Here is a 23,037-nt window from a genome sequence, read left to right on the forward strand (position 1 = left end):
AACCATGCCCTGCAACCGAACAGTTACATGGTAGCCTCAGATGGTGCCCACTAAGTATGCAGTAGGTGTCATCTCCTACAGCTATTGGAACCATCACCAACAGATACCACAGCACTCCAGTCATCCAGCATACAACACAGGCCCCTACACTAGTGGATGTGCAGACTTCTGAGGCCTATGCGGCAAGTCCTGCACCCACTGTGTACATCGATGGAATGCCCCAGGTCATCCACACCCAGGACACTATCCTGAGGAAAAACGGGGAATGAAACATGATTGGCTATTCTCCAGCTGTAGCAACTTAATCCGTGTCTCATCATTTGTAAATAGTTCATGTATTGTTGGCCCTTTAAATCTGTATGTTATATAAAGGTTCATACACAGTTACTGCTCATGCACACGGTTATATCTCAATACCACCGGTTGTCCCAACATTAAATGGGGAAGATGTAGACTGGTCACGTGATGTGGCTACAAAAAAGGGTCATGTGATGGCAGTGTGGGATTTCTCCCCAGAACGTGGGCAGAGCACAAGCACGGAGTAGCTGCTCAACTGGTGACTAAAGTATTGTTTGTTAAAAGTCTTTGTCAGTGTTTGGGAATACAGCACTTCTAAAATTTCCAATAACCACATCTATTCCTATTAATCTCCAGTTTTGCCCAGGTTCCTTGATGCCACACTCAGTCAAATGTTGCCTTGATAGTAAGGGAAGCCACTCGCACCTCACTTCTAGAGTTCAGCTGTTCTGTGAGGCTTGTAATGAGGTCAGGAGCTGAGTGGCCCTGGAGGAACCCAAACTAAATGTCAGATCAGACCTGCACCTGCAGGTGGATGTAAAAGATCCCACGACACTATTTTGAAGAGCCCGAGGAGTTATCCCCAATGTCCTGGTCAATGTATATATCTTCAGCAACATCACTTAAAAGCACAAAATCTTGTCATTGTTATCTTGCTGGTTTTGTGGGAGCTTGCTGTGCAGAAATTGGCTCCCATTTTCCTCCATTGTGACAATCATTACAGATCTAATGTACTTCATTCGGACATCCTGTGACTGTAAAATGCATTATATAAACACAAGTCACTTTCTGAAAGTCAATATTTCAGGATGGTGCTAAAACATAAGAAAAGACAAGTTGAAAAGTAGTAAAATAAATAGCTAAGCTTGGACTTCAAATGTCAATGGATTATATGAGTCTTGACTTTTGAGGTAACTGTCATTCATTTTTAAGAGTTTAAGAAATCGTTGAGGAACGTATGGAAAATTCCACTGAAGTTCAGCAGCAGATTGGAGACTAATGTTTTGTGTTATGCAGATGTAATTTGAAATGCACTTTGGGTAGTAGCATATGTTTGAAGATATTGGCTGGGATTTTCCCAAAACAAAATTAAGTGCCCAACGGGCAGGAAAACGGGAGAATTTCCCACCTGTTTTTTGGATGTGCTTGCCTGAATGAATCTCCGACACTCTGTGCAATGCAGAGTGCCTTAGAATGATTCATGCTGAAAAGTGAGGGGTGGGACCTTATCCTATCCAAGAGACTGGCAGCATAGTGCTCAGCAGGCTACTGTGCATGCGTCGATCTGTCAGTGCAGAGTTCAGTGCATGCGCACTGATTCCCACTCACCAGCCTCTTGATTGCTGGCCTAACGGACCCCCTTCCTCCCCCACCATCCCACCGATCCCGCCTTCTGACACTGCCCAAAGGACAACCTCCCTCCATCCCTGACCTCCCAGGGAGGCCTCAATGGCCTCTGTTCCCACCAGTGGAGTGAGGACACTTGTTCCCCGTTAGTGGGGTGAAGTTGTAAACCCTGGTTGTGGGAACCACTCCCAAGGGGAAGACGCTAGCTGGCCCAAAGAATACCGGCCCGGGCCTGCTAATCATATGGCAATTCAAATTTCCATAAGATAATCAGCTTTGCACTGATTTCCGGCACGGAGTTGATTGCACTTAAAAAAAAAAGTGCCTCGGAGACTTGTGACTGGTCAGACGTGACTCACGAAAGCCACCCAAAGTTGTCTCCAAGTCAGCGCAGTGGGCTGGAAGAATTCCGGCCATTGTTTGAGATGGCAGCTTTATAAATACATTTATAATATTGTGACAATTTTGGCTGTCACTTCATACATTCTAGTGGAAGGTACAAAGAAGCTATTGTCATCTTATTCCTGGTTTGAGAAGTGAGTAGTTTTATTTTAATATTTGGTACTTCGCAGGCATATCCTTGAATTTTTTTGAGATTTGCATATGGGAATGTCCAAACAAAAAATTGCCTTGGTTGTTGAGTTGATCATCAAGGGAGGATTGGGAACTTGGCTGTCACAAAGAATTCCATATTGGGTTACTTTTCAGCTGTTCCCTGATTAGTGATAGAGCATATGAAGGAGGATGCTGTCTCATTCATTAATTGCAACCAAAATGGAAATGATGACCCAGGAAGAGATAATGGCCTAAAGTAAGCCAATAAAAATATTTGGATATTCTGGTTCAGATTCATTCTAAAAACCTTTTTATCTTTGCATTCCAACATTTTTCTTCTTGCCTTTTAGACACCCAGCGTGCTTTACTGCTTCTTGAAGACTACTGTTCAAAGTTGAAGAAACCAGAGGAAAGGCAACTTAAAAGTGCTGTTGAAAGAGTTATAACTATCTTCAAAAGTGGCTTGTTTCAAGCATTACTAGGTATGTTTCAGAAGATATTTGTACTGTACAGAAGAAATCTTATCTTTTGAAAGGTATTGTTTTAAAAATTATTTTCATGTTTCTTGTACTGTTTGCTTAAGAAATGGGTTGACATTTTAAACAATGAAAACAGGGTTTAGAGCTGTAAATCTAATGTGATGGAAGTATCCTATATAAAAAACAAGTGGCCCATTCAACAAGCCCGAATTGAAATGAGTTATTCATGGTGTATATATTCTGATTGCTACGTTACTGTGGAAAAGTTGTTAAAGGTAATGTTGACATTGACCAGAAAAGGGCCATCATAAACTGTGGGGGAAATTACAAGGGAATTTGTTTTTTAAGATTGTGTCCTGACAATGTTAAATATTAATGAATCGGAAGGTCTGGTTGCATCCGTCTGGTTACTTAGAAGTCCAAGATTCTTCTGGAATATGGCTAGTTTACTTTGACAATAGACTGAGGACTCTGATTTGATAGCAAACACAAGCTAGCTTTAAAATAATAGTTTTATATCCATTTAATTTTATTATTGTGCTCTTTGACAATATTTACTGCAGACATATTTTACTCAATTTAATTTCTATGTACAGTATGCTTCTGAATTGTGTGTGGCAACTTCTTTGAGAGCCATTAACTTCCCATGCAGAAATCTTGTGCCTTTGGAAAATATTTAACAATGTATTAAATATCAAATAATCAATTGGTTGTTTGCACTTCTATTTGGCTAAAAACAGTGACCCAATTTTGTAGTTTGCAATGAATGAAGTGGAATTTGGCAATTTGTTATGCTAATAGTTTCCCATGGACTTTTCATGACTTTTGAGTGGCAACTTAATTCCTAGAAATAATTTCCAGAATAGCATGTTGTGTGTGAGCAGGGCAGTAAACAGTAAGGTTTTCAACAAATAAAGTCAAAGATTTCTCATTAATATGTGCAAAGTTTAAATAAATTATAAATTGGAATAAATCCTGCATTTCACCAGGCTAATGAATTTCTGGGCTCCCAGTCAAGACTTATGTTTTCTTGGCTGAGAGCCTAGACATCTATTAGGTCACTAAACCACCTGAGCCCCAGAGAAAACATTATTTAAGTTGACATTTCTGGTTCCCCGATCTCTTCTCTTAATTGCACAATGTTCATTTAGACAAAGTAGAGGTTTCAAGTGCCTGCAGTTTCACCTTCTGATATGGTCTGGATGATTGACACTCTTATTGGGCTGCAGCAAACATTTTTTTAAGAAAGTGGAAAATTATCAATGACGCCATGAAAATTGTGTGGAGGACTAGAACGTACCTATCACGTGCAATGCAGCCAGCCAGGTTTGGGTGCAGGCTCGTGACCTGAACCAGTCCACATCCTTAAAAGGCATTCTGAAAGTAAGGAATTCCAGAACCTGTCCCAGTTGTCATTTTTAAAGGGGTCCCAAATCATTCTGACTTGAGAATATAGTCTATAAAGGCCTTCAACCCACATCCTCCTTCAAGAGATGAAATGCTACTAACAAAACCAGCCTGACACACAATTCAAATAGAATACAATGTTTTCATAATATATTTTTTAATTAGTTAAAAAAAGGTTTGCTTCGGAATGACATCCACCAGAATTTGACTGAAAACTGCTGAAAGTTATCCATGCAAGTAAGAGGAGAGAATCTCTCTTTTGTTCTCTTTCTGATTCTCCCAAATCTTTTTGCACCTCCAAGGCATAGGTCAGGAGTCTGATGGAAGATGCTTCACTTGCCTAGATGGGTGGACCTGCAATGACACTCAATCTCATCATCATTCAGGACAAAGTAGTCTGCCTGATTGCCAGCCAGCAGTCTCGCCTCCAGCAATAGTGCACAGTGACTGTAGTGTATTCTATCTTCAGTATGCACTGCAGCAGCTTGCCAAGACTACTTTGGTAGCACCTGCCAAACTCATAACTTCTACTGCCTAGAATAATAAGTGTCGAAATGACTTGTAACGTGCCTTTAATCTATATGGAAATAACAGTTGTGACTACTTATACGCACTGTTCTAGTCTTTTGCATGAGAACGAGGCCACCTCCAAGCTTCCGACTGCCCCACACAATCTTACCCCTCCGATTCCAAGTCTTACAATTTTGGCTTGGAAATATAGCACTGTTCCATCATTGTCACTCGGTCAAAATCTTGGAATTTCTTAATTAACTGGGTCATTAAGAAGGGCTTTCACCATATTCAAGAAGAAGACTCAACCACCATCACCTCGAACAACTAGTGATGGACAATAAATGGCTGGCTTTGCCAATAATACCTATATCCCAAGAAGGAATGATAAAAAGGACCAGGAAACAAATAGAGCATGCATAAGAACAAAGAGAATAAAGAACAGTACAGCACAGGAAACAGGCCCTTCGGCCCTCCAAGCCTGTGCCGCTCCTTGGTCCAACTAGACCAATCGTTTGTATCCCTCCATTCCCAGGCTGCTCATGTGACTATCCAGGTAAGTCTTAAACGATGTCAGCGTGCCTGCCTCCACCACCCTACTTGGTAGCGCATTCCAGGCCCCCACCACCCTCTGTGTAAAAAACATCCCTCTAATATCTGAGTTATACTTCGCCCCTCTCACCTTGAGCCCGTGACCCCTCGTGAATGTCACTTCTGATCTGGGAAAAAGCTTCCCACCGTTCACTCTATCTATACCCTTCATAATCTTGTACACCTCTATTAGATCTCCCCTCATTCTCCGTCTTTCCAGGGAGAACAACCCCAGTTTACCCAATCTCTCCTCATAGCTAAGACCCTCCATACCAGGCAACATCCTGGTAAACCTTCTCTGCACTCTCTCTAACGCCTCCACGTCCTTCTGGTAGTGCGGCGACCAGAACTGGACGCAGTACTCCAAATGTGGCCTAACCAGCGTTCTATACAGCTGCATCATCAGACTCCAGCTTTTATACCCTATACCCCGTCCTATAAAGGCAAGCATACCATATGCCTTCTTCACCACCTTCTCCACCTGTGTTGCCACCTTCAAGGATTTGTGGACTTGCACACCTAGGTCCCTCTGTGTTTCTATACTCCTGATGACTCTGCCATTTATTGTATAACTCCTCCCTACATTATTTCTTCCAAAATGCATCACTTCGCATTTATCCGGATTAAACTCCATCTGCCACCTCTCCGCCCAATTTTCCAGCCTATCCATATCCTGCTGTATTGCCAGACAATGCTCTTCGCTATCCGCAAGTCCAGCCATCTTCGTGTCATCCGCAAACTTGCTGATTACACCAGTTACACCTTCATCCAAATCATTTATATATATCACAAATAGCAGAGGTCCCAGTACAGAGCCCTGCGGAACACCACTGGTCACAGACCTCCAGCCGGAAAAAGACCCTTCGACCACTACCCTCTGTCTCCTATGGCCAAGCCAGTTCTCCACCCATCTAGCCACTTCTCCTTGCATCCCATGAGCCTTAACCTTCTTAACCAACCTGCCATGTGGGACTTTGTCAAATGCCTTACTGAAATCCATATAGACGACATCCACGGCCCTTCCTTCATCAACCGTTTTTATCACTTCCTCAAAAAACTCCACCAAATTTGTAAGGCACAACCTCCCTCTTACAAAACCATGCTGTCTGTCACTAATGAGATTGTTCCGTTCTAAATGCACATACGTCCTGTCTCTAAGAATCCTCTCCAACAACTTCCCTACCACGGACGTCAAGCTCACCGGCCTATAATTTCCTGGGTTATCCCTGCTACCCTTCTTAAACAACGGGACCGCATTCGCTATCCTCCAATCCTCAGGGACCTCACCCGTGTCCAAAGAAGCGACAAAGATTTCCGTCAGAGGCCCAGCAATTTCATCTCTCGTCTCCCTGAGCAGTCGAGGATAGATGCCATCAGGCCCTGGGGCTTTGTCAGTTTTAATGTTCCCTAAAAAACCTAACACTTCCTCTCTTGTAATGGAGATTTTCTCTAACGGGTCAACACCTCCCTCCGAGACACTCCCGGTTAACATGCCCCTCCTTTGTGAATACCGATGCAAAGTATTCATTTAGGATCTCCCCTATTCCCTTGGGTTCTAAGCATAATTCCCCTCCTTTGTCCCTGAGAGGTCCGATTTTCTCCCTGACAACTCTTTTGTTCCTAACGTATGAATAGAATGCCTTAGGATTCTCCTTAATCCTGCCTGCCAAGAACATCTCGTGACCTCTTTTTGCCCTTCTAACTCCCCGTTTGAGTTCTTTCCTACTCTCTCTGTATTCCTCCAGAGCTCCATCTGTTTTCTGTTGCCTGGACTTAACGTACGCCTCCCTTTTCATTTTAATCAGATCCTCAATTTCCCTGGTTATCCACGGCTCTCGAATCCTACCTTTCCTTTTTACATGCCTATCCTGCAGCCTTATCAATAGTTCCTTAAAATACTCCCACATGCCAGACGCGGACTTACCCTCGAACATCCTCTCCCAATCAACATCCACCAATTCCTGCCTAATCCGGCTATAGTTAGCCTTCCCCCAATTTAACACCCTGCCCGTAGGACAGCACTCATCCTTGTCCATTACTATCCTAAAGTTAACAGAGTTGTGGTCACTATTTGCCACACGTTCCCCTACTGAAACTTTGACGACCTGACCGGGCTCATTTCCCAGAACTAGGTCCAGTATAGCCCCCTCTCTAGTCGGGCTATCTACATACTGTTCCAAAGAACCTTCCAGTACGCATTTTACAAATTCCTCCCCGTCCGGACCCCCAGCTCTAAGCACTTTCCAGTCTGTGCCAGGGAAATTAAAGTCCCCCACTACAACATGGTAGTGATGCATAGATGGTACACAAGATGAAGTGAAAAGAGGGATGGACCATCTTTGTATATGAAATGGGGCCAGTAAGTGATGTGCATAGCACAGCGAACAGGTCCTATCATGCACACTAAAAAGAGTGGTTTCAGAATGGTTTCGGAAGTCATTATGTTGTGAAGTAAGTGTTTGTAAAATTATAAAAAATTGTAAAAATGCTAAGAGTTGTAAAATTGTCTGTTTAAAAAAAGGTAGTTTTTTTTGCTATGCTTAGAGAGTTAAGAGATGCAGGTGCAAATGCAAGTACACAGGCAGCATAGAGTGAAACAATGTATTCGCTCGCCGAGACAGTAATGCTGCCAAGAGGACAGGTTGTTTTTGAATTTTGACCAATCAATTTAAAGTAGGCATTTGAATAGCGGATTTGAGTTTGATGTTTTGATAACCTGTAAACCAATCCTATTGTGCAAATTTTGGTATGTCATTAGGGGTATAAAACCAGCTCCCGAGAACTGCAAGAAGACCAACTGCCACAAATCACAGCTAGAGAGAGAGATGCAGGCAGCAACTGTCTCTGTCAGTGTAATAGCCACATTTATGTCTTAAAAGAAAGCCTCATCTCAATTGTAAAGGTACCAATAGGGTACAGTTAAAACAGATGAAATCAACAAAGAAGAAAGAACATTCTGGAAGACGGCAAACCTGATTGCATTTTGAGTGTGACTAAAAATTCTTTTTTATTTTAGTTAATAAGTGGGAATTGTAATGATCTAAACAGCATTCCATTAGAATAGTGTTTTATTGTGTGGGTAGAATGTTGGCACAGTGGTTAGCACTGCTGTCTCACAGTGCCAGGGACCTGGGTTAAATTCTGGCCTCTGGTGACTGTCTATGTGGAGTTTGCACATTCTTCCCGTGTTTGCGTAGGTTTCCTTCGAGTGCTTCATTTTGCTCCCACAGTTCAAAGATGTGTGGGTTAGGTTGATTAGCCATGCTAAATTGCCCCTTGGTGACAGGGGGATTAAGATTGTAAATATGTGGGATTACAGATATGGGACCTGGGTGGGATTGTTGTTAGTGCAGACTCGATGGGCCAAATGGCCTCCTTCTGCACTGTAGATTCTATGATTCTATTTGGTTTGTTAATAGTTTAGTTAACCTGTTTACTGTTAGTTAGAAGAATAAAGTGTTACTTGTCTTTTTTAGAGAGAGTTTTGGGTAGTTATTTTGATTTGACCACTAAAAACTGTTGAAGTGCAGATAATCCCCCTTCTCACAAACTCTTTAACAGATTATGAAGGGAGGTACTTCTCTCTGAGTGGTTGAGTGTTAGTTTTCAGAGAGGAGATCAACCTCCCCTTCGTAACAGATTTGGGGGCTCATGTCCTGGATTTGAACAGTTCTAGATCTTTAAATAAACCTTAAGTGAGAACTGGAAGATCTGTTAACTGACAGCAAGCCGGTTAAATCAGAAGTGGGGAAATGGCTCTTAACATTGCTAAAGAGGTTCTGAGGATTGAAGATGCTTCCCAAATTTGCCAAGAAAGTTTAGAAAGACAGAATAAGGTGACATTGTAGAATTAGCAAGCAGGCTAAAATTGGGTGTAACCAGGGGTAATAGGAAAGCTGAAATTGTAGTGGAGATAGTCAAGCATTTCGGTGTATCAGAGAAACATTCAAGTGTGGTGAAGATAGAAAAAGTTAAATTGCAAATGAGACAGTTGGAGTTAGAAAGTTAACTTAAAAGGTTAGAGTTAGAAAAGGAGAGGGGAGAAAGGGAAAAATGGCTTGAGTTGGAAAAGATGAAGTTGGAATTGAAAGCAAAAAGACTTCAGATAACAGAAGTGAAAGTACAAGATGGAAGTGATGGTGAGCAAGCTCATCGTAGCCAACCGCCTGGTAGGGATGTATACAAATATGTCCAGACATTACCAAAATTCAATGAGAAGGACGCAAAAGCCTTTTTCATCTCCTTTGAGAAGTTGGCTACACAGATGAAATGGCCAGAGGAGGTGTGGGTAATGTTAATTCAGACCAAGTTGGTAGACAGAGCTGCTGAGGTGTTTGCAGCACTGTCAGAGGAGGTGTCAGGAAAGTATGAATAAGTAAAGAGGGCTGTTTTTAGTGCTTATGTATTGGTACCAGAAGCATATAGACAATGGTTCAGAAATGTAAGGAAGGAACCAGGTCAGACATATATCAAGTTTGAAAAAATTAAGCAGAACAACTTTGATAGATAGGTGAGAGCATTAAAGATAGAAAAGACATATGAGGCTATTAGAGAGATTATTCTGCTGGAGGAGTTTAAACACTCACTTCCAGAAGTGATAAGAACTCGTTTTGAGGAACGGAAAGTTGAAACAGCGAGAAGAGCTGCAGAGATGGCAGATAATACACACTAGTGCATAAATTGAAATCTAGCTGCTGACAGCAATTTCATTCCGTGAGGGATAGAAATTGGGAAAGAGGGAAATCCTTCAATGAAAAACAAAAAGTAGATCACACTGGAACAGTTTACCACCTGTGAAAAAAGACACCCAGGAGGGTGGAAAAGAGGTGAAAGACCTCCGGTGTTTTCACTGTGATAAGGTGGGACACAAAAGGTCACAGTGCTGGTGGCTTAAGAAAGGCACTGGGGGATAAAAAAGGATGTGGTAAATCAGTGGGATTAGTTAAAACAGTGATAGAAATCTCGAAGTTGAGGCGCTGAAGGAGAGTGCACAACCTATGCAAGGGCTGGATAGTGCCCATCTTTTCGAAGACTTCACCTGTGTGGGTAATGTTTACTAAGGTAGAGCAGGAGGAGTAAATAAGTTTAAAATATTGAGAGATACAGGAGTTAGTCTGTCTCTAATAAGATATGAAAATATTTGCATTCCTTCTGAAATATTGCCCAAGAGAGTGGTAATCTGTGGAATAAATGGTGAGAGGAGTAGTGTTCACCTGTGTAAAATGAGGCTGGAAAGTCCAATCAAGACTGGGGAAGTGATACTGGGAGTAATGGAAAACTTGGCTATTCCAGGAATACAACTTATCCTTGGAAACAATATAGCTGGATCACAGGTGGGAGTGATGCCCATTGTAGTGGAAAAGCCAGAAGAAAACCAATGAACTGAGGAGTTCAAAGAAAGATACCTTGGAAGTTTTCCAGACTGTGTGGTGACAAGATCCCACAGCCATAAGTTAAAACAGGAAGGGAGAACAAAAGAGAAAGATGAAGGAGTTGAGGTCCAGTTAGCTGACACTCTGTTTGATGAGATGTTAAAACCTAAGCAGGTAGAGGATCAGGCAGAGGTGTTTAGTTCTGAAAGATTAATGGAATTACAACAGAAAGATGAGATGATAAAGGATTTATATCATAAAGACTATACAGAAAAAGAATCAGTGTATTCCAGAATGCTTAGGATAAAATCTTAAGGCAGAAATGGAGACCTTGGCAGGTTAATGCAGATGAGAAATGGGTGGAAGTTCACCAGATTGTGTTGCCAGGAGGAGACAGACAGGAAGTATTGTGGGTACAAAGAACAAAGAACAGTACAGCACAGGAAACAGGCCCTTCGGCCCTCCAAGCCTGTGCCGCTCCTTGGTCCAACTAGACCAATCGTTTGTATCCCTCCATTCCCAGGCCGCCATTCCCAGGGCGGCACGGTAGCACAGTGGTTAGCACTGCTGCTTCACAGCTCCAGGGTCCCGGGTTCGATTCCCGGCTCGGGTCACTGTCTGTGTGGAGTTTGCACATTCTCCTCGTGTCTGCGTGGGTTTCCTCCGGGTGCTCCGGTTTCCTCCCACAGTCCAAAGACGTGCGGGTTAGGTTGATTGGCCAGGTTAAAAATTGCCCCTTAGAGTCCTGGGATGCATAGGTTAGAGGGATTAGCGGGTAAATATGTGGGGGTAGGGCCTGGGTGGGATTGTGGTCGGTGCAGACTCGATGGGCCGAATGGCCTCCTTCTGCACTGTAGGGATTCTATCATTCTATGTGACTATCCAGGTAAGTCTTAAACGATGTCAGCGTGCCTGCCTCCACCACCCTACTTGGCAGCGCATTCCAGGCCCCCACCACCCTCTGTGTAAAAAACATCCCTCTGATATCTGAGTTATACTTCGCCCCTCTCACCTTGAGCCCGTGACCCCTCGTGATCGTCACCTCCGACCTGGGAAAAAGCTTCCCACTGTTCACCCTATCTATACCCTTCATAATCTTGTACACCTCTATTAGATCTCCCCTCATTCTCCGTCTTTCCAAGGAGAACAACCCCAGTTTACCCAATCTCTCCTCATAGCTAAGACCCTCCATACCAGGCAACATCCTGGTAAACCTTCTCTGCACTCTCTCTAACGCCTCCACGTCCTTCTGGTAGTGCGGCAACCAGAACTGGACGCAGTACTCCAAATGTGGCCTAACCAGCGTTCTATACAGCTGCATCATCAGACTCCAGCTTTTATACTCTATACCCCGTCCTATAAAGGCAAGCATACCATATGCCTTCTTCACCACCTTCTCCACCTGTGTTGCCACCTTCAAGGATTTGTGGATTTGCACACCTAGGTCCCTCTGTGTTTCTATACTCCTGATGACTCTGCCATTTATTGTATAACTCCCTACATTATTTCTTCCAAAATGCATCACTTCGCATTTATCCGGATTAAACTCCATCTGCCACCTCTCTGCCCAATTTTCCAGCCTATCTATAGCCTGCTGTATTGCCCGACAATGCTCTTCGCTATCCGCAAGTCCAGCCATCTTCGTGTCATCCGCAAACTTGCTGATTACACCAGTTACACCTTCTTCCAAATCATTTATATATATCACAAATAGCAGAGGCCCCAGTACAGAGCCCTGCGGAACACCACTGGTCACAGACCTCCAGCCGGAAAAAGACCCTTCGACCACTACCCTCTGTCTCCTATGGCCAAGCCAGTTCTCCACCCATCTAGCCACTTCTCCTTGTATCCCATGAGCCTTAACCTTCTTAACCAACCTGCCATGTGGGACTTTGTCAAATGCCTTACTGAAATCCATATAGACAACATCCACGGCCCTTCCTTCATCAACCGTTTTTGTCACTTCCTCAAAAAACTCCACCAAATTTGTAAGGCACGACCTCCCTCTTACAAGTAATTGTTAGCAGGTTTGGGGACCAACACGATCGGCCGAACTCCATTCACTTTGACTCGGCTCTATGTCGTCGTCTTGTAGCATCGCTTCCACCTCCTTCTGAACCTGTGCTGCTTCGAGAGGATTAAGCCGATAGGGGTGTTGTTTTATCAGAACAGCATTTCCTACATCAACCACATGTACTCACTCCTAAATGACCTCCCTCTTACAGGTAATTCGTAGCACACGAATTACCTGTAGGAGGTCATTTAGGAGTGAGGAAGACACAGTTAAGATACAGAAGCATTTTTATTAGCCTGGATTACACAAAGATGTGATTGAATTTTGCCGTACGTGTCAGATGGTAGGAAAACCATAGGCAATGATAAAACCAGTGCCTTTGATGCCAAATCCTACATTTGAACAACCTTTTATAGAGGTTATAATTGATTGTGTAGGTCGCCTCCCTAAAACAAAAAGTGGAAACCAATGTTTGCTAACTAATAGATGTGTCCAACAGGTTTCCAGAGGCAATTCCTTTATAGAATATCAAGGCAAAAAATGTTGTGGAGGAGTTCTTGCTTTCTTTACCCATTATGGATTACCCAGGGAGATTCAGTCAGACCAAGTGTCCAATTTTAATTTAAGGAGGTCATGAATAGTTTAGGCATCAGGCACTTTACCTCAGATGCGTACCATCCTGAATCCCAGGAAGCATTGGACCCTAAAGACCATGTTATTGCCAGGATTACCCAACTGATTGATTGGAATAAAGGTATCCCCTTTATATTATTTGCTATTAGAGATGCTCCAAATGAATTGACTCAGTTTACTCCATTTGAGTTGATATTCGGACACAAAGAAAGAGGTCAGCCTCCCATCTATTGACTCTGTCTACACTTCCCGCTGCCTTGGCAAAGCAGCCAGCATAATTAAGGACCCCATGCACCCCGGACATTCTCTCTTCCATCTTCCACCTTCCTCCTTCGGGAAAAAGATACAAAAGCCTGAGGTCACGTACCAACCGACTCAAGAACAGCTTCTTCTCTGCTGCTGTCAGACTTTTGAATGGACTTACCTTGCATTAAGTTGATCTTTCTCTACACCCTAGCTATGCCTGTAACACTACATTCTGCACTTTCTCGTTTCCTTCTCTATGAATGGTATGTTTTGTCTGTAAAACGCGCAAGAAACAATACTTTTCACTGTATGTTAATACGTGTAACAATAATAAATCAAATCAAAAAGTCCGAAGTCAGAGATCTCACAGTTGAATTATGTATCTGAGGTGGGAGAAGGATTAAACAGAGGGGTGAATTAGCTAGACAGCACTCGAAGTTGGCACAGCACCTAATGAAACAAGAAACAGATATGAAATCTAAATTTCTTTTGTTTGCCTGTGGGGATAAAGTATTGGTGCTATTATAAGTGGCAGGAGATCCCTTGAAAGCCAGGTTTAGTGGTCTCCATCAGATTGAGAAGAAGTTAAGTCAGGTGAATAACTGGTAAAAATGCCAGATAGGAAAAAATGTATAGGGTTTGTCATGTGATCATGCTAAAACAATACTATGATGGGGAAGGGAACCAGAGAAACAGGTATTAGTTACTGCCACTCAGAGTAAGGAATCAAATCCAGATGATGTGGATTTTCATGTGCCTCAGAATAAATTGAATAATGAAGAAGTCCTTAAGGAATGGAATAGGGTAATGAGCTATTTGTCTCAGGAACAGAAAACTGAATTGAAAGACTTGTTATAGTGCTATGAGGATCTGTGTGGAAATAGAATGAGGAGGACTAATGACGGAGTACATGTGGTTGATGGAGGAAATGCTGTTCTGATAAAACAACACCCCTATCGGCTTAATCCTCTCGAAGCAGCACAGGTTCAGAAGGAGGTGGAAGCGATGCTACAAGACGACGACATAGAGCCGAGTCAAAGTGAATGGAGTTCGGCCGATCGTGTTGGTCCCCAAACCTGCTGGTACTCAACGATTCTGCGCAGATTATCAAATGCTGTGACTAAATCTAATTCATACCCAATTCCAAAGCTGGAGGATTGTGTGGAAAAAAGTCAGACAAGCTACTTACATCACAAAGTTGGACTTACTTTGCAGGTACTGGCAAGTACCTTTGTCAGAGAGAGTTAAAGAAGTTTCTGCCTTTGTAACACCAAATGGGCTATACCAATTTAAAGTAATGTCTTTGGGGTGAAAAACGTACCAGCTACTTTTCAAAGGCTTATGAACAGAATTGTTGCAGGATTGTCTATTGTGCTGTCTACAGAGTGATCTTTAGTCACTCATGGAAAGATCACGTGGAGCATTTGGCAGAGCTCTTTGAGAGACTACAGAAAACAAAGTTGGTCATAAACATAGCAAAAATGGAATTTGCGAAGGCAGAAGTGACATTCTTAGGATACAACATTGGATACGGACGAATGACACTGAGAAACATGATGACGAAGGCCATCGAGGAATTTCCAAGACCATCATTGAAGAAGGAAATGCTACGATTTTTGGGATTGAGCGGATTCTACAGAAATTTGTACCAAACTTTGGTATAGTGGTGGCACCGTTGATGGACTTGTTAAAAAAAGAACATGAAATTTTGGTAGACAGAACAATGCCAGGAGACATTTGAGAATTTGAAAGCAGTGTTAACCACTGAACCTTAGCCACACCAAACTTTTGAAAGCCTTTAAAGTTACCAACGACGCCAGCGATGTAGATGTTGGAGCTGTGTTGTTACAGGAGGACAATTGTGGAATTGAAAGGCCAGTCGGTTATTTTTCAAAAAAACTCAATATCCACCAGACAAAATATTCCACTATTGAAAAGGGGTTATTGAGTTTAATAATGGCCTTACAATATTTTAATGTTTACATTACAAACAATGCATCAGAGACAATTGCGTATACCGATCACAATCCTTTGACATTTCTGGAAAGATTCAAGGACAAGGATGCCAGACTATTTCATTGGAATCCTGTGTTACAAGCATTTAATTTACAGGTTGTACATGTTGTTGGTCATGAAAATATTATTGTGGATGCTTTATTGCGAGTTTGAAAGAAAAAAAATTATACCATCCTTTCATGATGATGGTTCATTTTTTTTTGAAGGGGGGAGGTATTTGTTTATAAAATTATAAAAAATTGTAAAAATGCTAAGAGTTGTAAAATTGTTTTAAAAAAAAAAATTTCAACTATGCTTAGAGAGTTAAAAGAGATGCGGGTGCAAATGCAAGTACACAGGGAGCATAGAGTAAAAAATATATCGCAAGCCTAGGCAGTAATGGTTGTTTTTGAATTTTAACCAATCAATTTAAAATAGGCATTTGAATAGCAGCAGCCTGGCGGATTTGAATTTGATGTCTTGATAATCTGTAAACCAATTCTATTGCGCAAATGTTGGTATGTCATCAGGGGTATAAAACCAGCTCCCAGCTCCAGAGAACTGCCTGAAGATCACCTGCCAGTGACTGCCACTGGTCACAGCTAGAGAGAGAGACACAGATAGCAACTGTCTCTGTCAGTGTAACAGCCACATTTATGTCTTAAAAGAAAGCCTCATCTCAACCATAAAGGCACCAACAGAATATAGTTGAAACAGAAGAAATCCGCAAAGAAGAAAGAACATTCCGGAAGATGACAAACCTGATTGCATTTTGAGTGTGACTTAAAAATTCCATTTTATTTTTTTGTTAATAAGTGGGAATTGTAATTATCTAAACAGCACTCCATTAGAATAGTGATTTGGTCTGTTAATAGTTTAGTTAATCTGTTTACTGTGAGTTAGAAGAATAAAGTGTTACTTGTTTTTTTTGAGTCTCAGGTAGTTATTTTGATTTGACCACTGAAAGCTGTTGAAGTGCAGATAATCCCCCTTTTCACAAACTCAAACAGATTACGGAAGGGAGGTACTTCTCTTTGAGTGGTTGATGTTCGTTCTCAGAGAGGAGATCAACCTCCCTTTCGTAACAATTGTATAGATAGTCATGGTATTTTGAACACAATCATTAATTATGGCCGGTGAGTTTGATCCTAATTGAATATTCAATTCACCTTGCTTCTATGGATTAAAAAAAGTTATCATTTCAGGTCTTTTCCCTTTCACCAAAACTGTGGATATTCTCCCCACAGATGATGCCTGACCTGAGTATTTCCAATATTTTCTGTTTTGTTTTCAGATTTCCAGCATTTGAAGTATTTTGATTTTGCAATATTATGAACATCTTTGTTAAGCATTGATGTATCATTATTATATGAGCTCTCCTTACTCCACGTTTGTGCAAATTCCAAAAATAATGAATACTTTATTGCCCACTAAAATAGAGCTAAACACTCACGTGAAGACAGGCACAGAAATGACTTGTAACATTAATCCATATGGGAATAACAGTGGTGACTACCTATATGCATTATTCTAGTCTTTTGTTTGTTCACCCTTATAAAAGAGCTTCCTTCTTCCAATTCTGATATATAAGCTATACACAAAGTGCTAACTTTATATTTGTTGTCAGTTGCTAATAATCATACTAAATATTTTTAGCGTTTCCTGTTTTGAAGTGTTGTTGAGTTTTGTACTGTATGGCAAGGGCCAAGTGGGAACATAGCATCCAACTGGTCCAGATTGTTAATGGTTTTGAATCTAACCAAAGAACCTAATGCTTAAGAATGAAACAGCTCTCTTACAAAACACGTACTGAAGAAGGGCAATAAAAATGACAATTAAGACAGCAAATTGTGAAGGAAGATTCACAAAGGAGTTTTGGTTTTAAAAAAAAATTACATTTAATTAAAATGTTGATTTGAATGAATAATTTAACAGGTTATTTAACATGAACTTTGATAGAATGAGCAGAATCAAATACAGGTTGAATCATCATTGATTAAAGCTGCACATAGTGTTCCAGACTCCTGATGCACCAATCTCCCAACAAAATGTACCAATCAGTGTCATATTTTTTAGAAAAGCTGCTTAGACATCTACTTCGAAACTGTGACTGGGGATCAGTATACAAAATGCTTGTGGGGTTAGTTGGAGCTGCTGATGCAGTGCAAATAAAAAGAAATGCAATTGCTCAAGGATAAAATAACACACAATATGAGATAAATAGTCATTCTGAAATTTTGCTTGATTTGTTTCTGAGGAATAGAATGGAATCTGGAACATTTCTGCTCTTAAGAGGTTAAAGGGATAGGATTGTATGCGGTATGTAGAAATTATAGGTTAAATGTTTTTTTTATTTGTTCCTTGTTTTGTAATTTTCTTTTTTTCCCTGAAGGACTTTATTTTTGCATAAACTGAACTATCCTGGTAATTTTAGTTGAATGATTACCTGTGGCTAATTGTGTAATTGTTTTTGACTGGCTTCAAAGCCAAAACTCTGAACTTATCCAAATCAGATTACATTTTGGCATTGAGGTTGATAGAATCAGTCATATACATTGGCTTAAAATTACTTTCTTTTTCTGATTTTAGTTCAAGCACTCTTTGTAGCCTAAGGTGAAACAAAAAAAGTGTTAGGTTAAAAGTGCACAACCCAAAATGGTTGAGTATCTGTTATTTTTATCCTGAATTTAAATCTGATGTCTTCCTTTGATGTACAGATGGTCATTTACATATGGGTTTAAATATATTAGGTTCCTAATTTGTCAGCTTTTAAAAATTCGCAAGATGTGGGCACTTCTGGCAAGGACAGCGTTAGTTGCCCATTTCTATTTGCCCTTGAACTGAGTGACCATTTCAAAGAACAGTTGTGAGTTAACTACATCGCTGTGGGCCTTGGAGGCACAGTGTAAGCCAGACCATGGAGGACATTAGTAAACCAGATGGGTTTTTATAACAATCAATGCTTGTTTCATGGTCACCATTACTGAGACTAGTTTTCAATTATTAATTGAATTTAATTCCTACCAGCTGCTGTGGTGGGAATTGAACCTATGTCACCAGAGCATTAGCTTTGGCCTCTAGATTATTAGTGCAGTGATGTTACCACTTCACCATCATCTCTCCATTTTTATTAGTTATCTGCATTCATATTTTGGCAAAACTGATCTGTTGGAATATAATGTTTTAGACCCTGTGTGGGACAGCTATCACATTAGTTGAGCTATGTTAGAAAATAAAGACAGCTTAAATAATTTATATTAGTATTGTATGCATTAGAAATAAGATATCAGTTTAAGCGTAGTTCGTGTTTCTGTATTTGTGTGCTAAGAAATGATTAGAACCTCAGTTTAGTTTAATGTTAAACAAAGGTGCCTGCGAGCTTCTAGGTTTTAGTTTCAGTTTAAACTTTGCCTGCATTGTAATTAAGGGTTTATGATATAAAAGCAATTACAAGCTTTAAAAAAAAACGAAGTTGTTGCTGAGCAACCAGAGGCTCACATTGAAAAGTAGAAGCATCCAAATTCAGCTGGAACCAGGTATTTGAGGAAAAGGCAGCTCTTATGGAAACTGCCAATACAAGCAGGACAATATAGCAAGGGACAGTAAGCAAGTCCCAGTAGCTAAGGAACAGAATATTCCAGAAACCATGGAATGAAAAGAGGAGCCCCAGGAATGCTGAATTCAAAGGGGCAAAGAACCAGAATCTGAACAAGGTACTATTTATTCAAGTTAAAGAAAGTGGCAGAGGAGACTCTCAGTTAAAGATGGGACTGCAAGATGCAAACCTTGAAATATTAGTCAGCGACAAGCCAGACATCTGAAGTAATCCTAAATTTGGTGTCACTTTAATACAGCCTGTGAAGCAGTAGTATTCTGTGGTGTGACTGGGTACCTGAAAGATTGAATGGAAGTTTGAATGCACATAATATTTCAATGATGTGGAGATGCCGGCGTTGGACTGGGGTAAACACAGTAAGAGTTTTAACAACACCAGGTTAAAGTCCAACAGGTTTATTTGGTAGCAAATGCTTTCGGAGCGCTGCTCCTTCGTCAGATGGAGTTAATGTTTCAAGGCAGAGGATTACTGAAAGGAGAGGTTGAAATCCTGGATGGATATGAATCCTTGATGAAGGCATCCCAGAGAAAGCAAGTTTGTTTTTTTGAGAGTAGGGTTTGGGGACCCTTGTGGAAGTAGAGTTCCAGTGAAACCATTTGCCTCACAGTGCAACCAGCATCTGGGGGGATTTGATGAGAAATCCACAAGTTGTATTGGGTGGCATCTGTCACTTGGCTCCAGGTCCATTGCTTTATGTGGACTGTACTTGGAGAGCATTAGAATACAAGATATATTTTGTAACTTGTGTAATCCTTATAAACTTGTCTATACTGGTAAAAGGTATAACTGTGGTGAAGGAATAGTGTATTATAGTTGATCTTTTCTTGTTTAATAAATGCTTTATTCTTTAAGTTAATTGGCAGTACTGCAATTCTGTTCACCCATGTCTCTAAACAAAAAAAAATTACAACCTACCAAGCTAGAATCATAACAGCTCATTGTATTTTGCAGAAAGAAAGAATTGCATTGTGAGTACTGGGCATTTAAATTTGAGCTGTACAAGGCACAATACATGATTCATCACTTTCAACATAAGTAGTTTGTGAATTTATATGTTCTTCATCTCATTCACTGACGAACTGAACAACAATATTTTTAATTTTCTTCAGGAGGAAGTGGTGGTGATAATGGCACTGGCCTAGTAATCCAGAACTTCAGGCTAATGTTCTGGGGACATTGGTTCAAATCCCACCATAGCAGCTGGTGAAATTTAAATTCAATTAAATCTGGAATTAAAAGCTATTGAGTAATGGTGACCATAAAATCATTGTTGATTATCGAAAATCCATCTGGTTCACTAATGTACTTTAGGGAAGGAAATCTGCCTGAGAGACCTCCAGACCCACAGCAGTGTGGGTGACTCTTAACTGCCCCCTAAAACGGGTCAGCAAGCCACCCAGTTCTATCAAACTGCTACAGAAACGTCAATAAGGAATTAAACTTATGTTGACCCTGCAATCTTCCAAATTGGCACAACTGTCCCACAGACTAGTAAGTGACAGCCTGACATTGTTTGTAAGGTATGATTTGATGAGTATGACTATGTCCTAGACACTACCATCACCAACCGTGGATATGCCCTGTCCTCACAGATCTGCTCGCTGGTGCCCAGTTTGGGTTCTGCTAACACACTCCGTTGCAGTCCTTGATCCAATCATGGACAAAAGAGCTCAACTCAAGAGGTGAGGTGAGAGTTACTGACTTTGACATCAAGGCAACATTTGACTGGGTGTGGCATCAAAAAGCCCTAGCTAAATTGGTGTCGATGGCAAATGGGGGGTGGGGGAGGAATGGGATGAGATGGGGGAAGGGAGGAAATTCTCCACTGGTTGGTGTGACACCCAGCACAAAGGAGGTTGGTTGAGGTTGTTGGAGGTCAGTCATCTCAGTCCTGGGACATTTCTGTAGCAGTTCTCCAGGGCAATGTCCAAGGTCCAACTAGCTTTTAGCTGATTCATCAATTATCTCTCTCCATCGTCATAAGGTCAGACACAGGTTGTGAATGGTGCTAAACACCCAATCAGATATTGAAGCAGTCCGTGTCCATATGCAGCAAATCCTGGACAATGTTCAGGTTTGGGCTGATGTGACAAGTAACATTCTGGCCACACAGGTGCCAGGCAATGACCATCTCTAACAAAAGAGAATCTAACCATCTCCCCTTGACATTCAATAGTATAACAATAGCTAAATAATCCTCTTTTGACATTTTGGGGGTTACCATTGATCAGAAACTGAACTGGAGCAGCCATATAAATACTGTGGCTACAAGAGGAGGTCAGAGATTGGGAATTCTGTAATGAGTAACTCACCTCCTGACTCCCTAAAGCATGTCTGCAATTTACAAGGTACAATTTAGGAGTATAATGGAATACCCTCCCTTTGCCTGGATGAGTATGGCTCCAACAACAGTTAAGAAGCTTCATACCATCCAGGAGAAAGCCGTCTGCTTGACTGGCACACCATTTATCACCTTCAACATTCACTTCCTCCACCAGCATTGGACAGTGGCAGCAGTGCACTGCAGCAACTCACCAAGGTTCTTTCATAAGCATCTTTCAGACTCCTAAACTCCTGCCATCTCGAAGGACAAGGGCAGCAGATGCATGGAAACATCACCACCTGCAAGTTCATCTCCAAGCTACTCAACACCGCAACTTGGATATATTGCTGTTTCTCCATTGTCTCTGGCTTAAAATCTTTCTGGAGATGCCGGCGTTGGACTGGGGTAAACACAGTAAGAAGCCTCACAACACCAGGTTAAAGTCCAACAGGTTTATTTGGTAGCTTTTTTGGTGATTTTGCTACCAAATAAACCTGTTGGACTTTAACCTGGTGTTGTGAGACTTCTTACTGTGTTAAAATCTTTCTTGCAGCACTGTGGGTGTTCCTACACAGCAGTTCAAGAAGGTGGCCCACTAGCACCTTCTCAAGGGCAATTAAGAATATATAATAAATGCTGGCCTAGCCAACAAAGCCCACATTCCACAAAAAGAAAATTCTGAAATAGTCAACAGCTGGGCAGCATATGTTTGTAATCTTTTAATCAGAACTGGAAAAAATGAAAGATGACATTGGTTTTGAGCAAGACAGGAGAGATTGAATGATAGAAGAATTAGTCTTTACAGGGTCAATGGGAATTGTGATGAGACAAGAAAAAAAACAAAGGATGTGCCTAAAGCAGGTGTGCTGTTCATTGCAAGCAAAAATATGAAAATAAACAGAAGTATGCAAGGAAACGGGGGGGAAAAAATGAGCAGGGATTATGGCTTGAAATTGTTGATATTGATTAGAGTCTGGAAGATTATAAATGCCTGAGTGCAGTCATTGGGAACAGAAATGTTAGTATGAGAGCTAAGTAGAAAATTAAAATGACAGGCTGCTGAAAGTTTGGGGCCATGCTTGTGAACTGAATGTAGTCCTGCAAGGTGGTCACCCAATCAGGGTTTGATCTCCCCACTATAGAGGAGACCACATTTGTGAGCAGCAAGTATACAGTTGATGAGACAGAGAAGTGCACACAAAACACAAATCACTGCTTTACCTGGAAGGGATGTTTGGGGTCTTGGGCAGTGAGACAATGCAGAGTAGGTGTTACATCTCTTGCATTTGCGTGGAAAGGTGTCATGGGAAGGTAATGGTGTGTTGGGGGGTGACTGAGGATTGTAACACTGTATCAAGGAAGGAACAGCATACAGGATTTTCATGTCTGCATTATTCAATCTACTGACAGTTTAATATTGGCCCAGCAGAAGTTGAACAATAAATGTTTACGATGTTAGAAATGGAAATCTGGGTTCTTATTTACAGAGCAACTTTCACAATGTAGGAATTCCCAAGTGCTAAAATGGGCTTTTAGGCACTGTTGCAATATAGTGAATTGTGCTATCACAAACAGCATTGTGGAACATGGCCAAATAATCTTATTTTAACTTAAATGTTAACTCCAAGGCAGGAGAATGATGGAATGCACTC

General features: G+C 41.2%; 1 protein-coding gene across 1 annotated transcript in view; it reads left to right on the forward strand.

The window, feature by feature from the left end:
- The window catches only part of dlg2 (discs, large homolog 2 (Drosophila)), a 945,868-nt gene that overhangs the window by 53,451 nt on the left and 869,380 nt on the right, over positions 1-23,037 (forward strand). The window contains exon 3 of the mRNA XM_078221879.1: positions 2,550-2,681. Coding sequence (XP_078078005.1) covers positions 2,550-2,681 — 132 coding nt within the window. The remainder of the gene's footprint in view (positions 1-2,549; positions 2,682-23,037) is intronic.

The sequence above is a fragment of the Mustelus asterias genome, chromosome 10 (assembly GCF_964213995.1).
Source record: "Mustelus asterias chromosome 10, sMusAst1.hap1.1, whole genome shotgun sequence".
Lineage (NCBI taxonomy): Eukaryota > Metazoa > Chordata > Chondrichthyes > Carcharhiniformes > Triakidae > Mustelus > Mustelus asterias.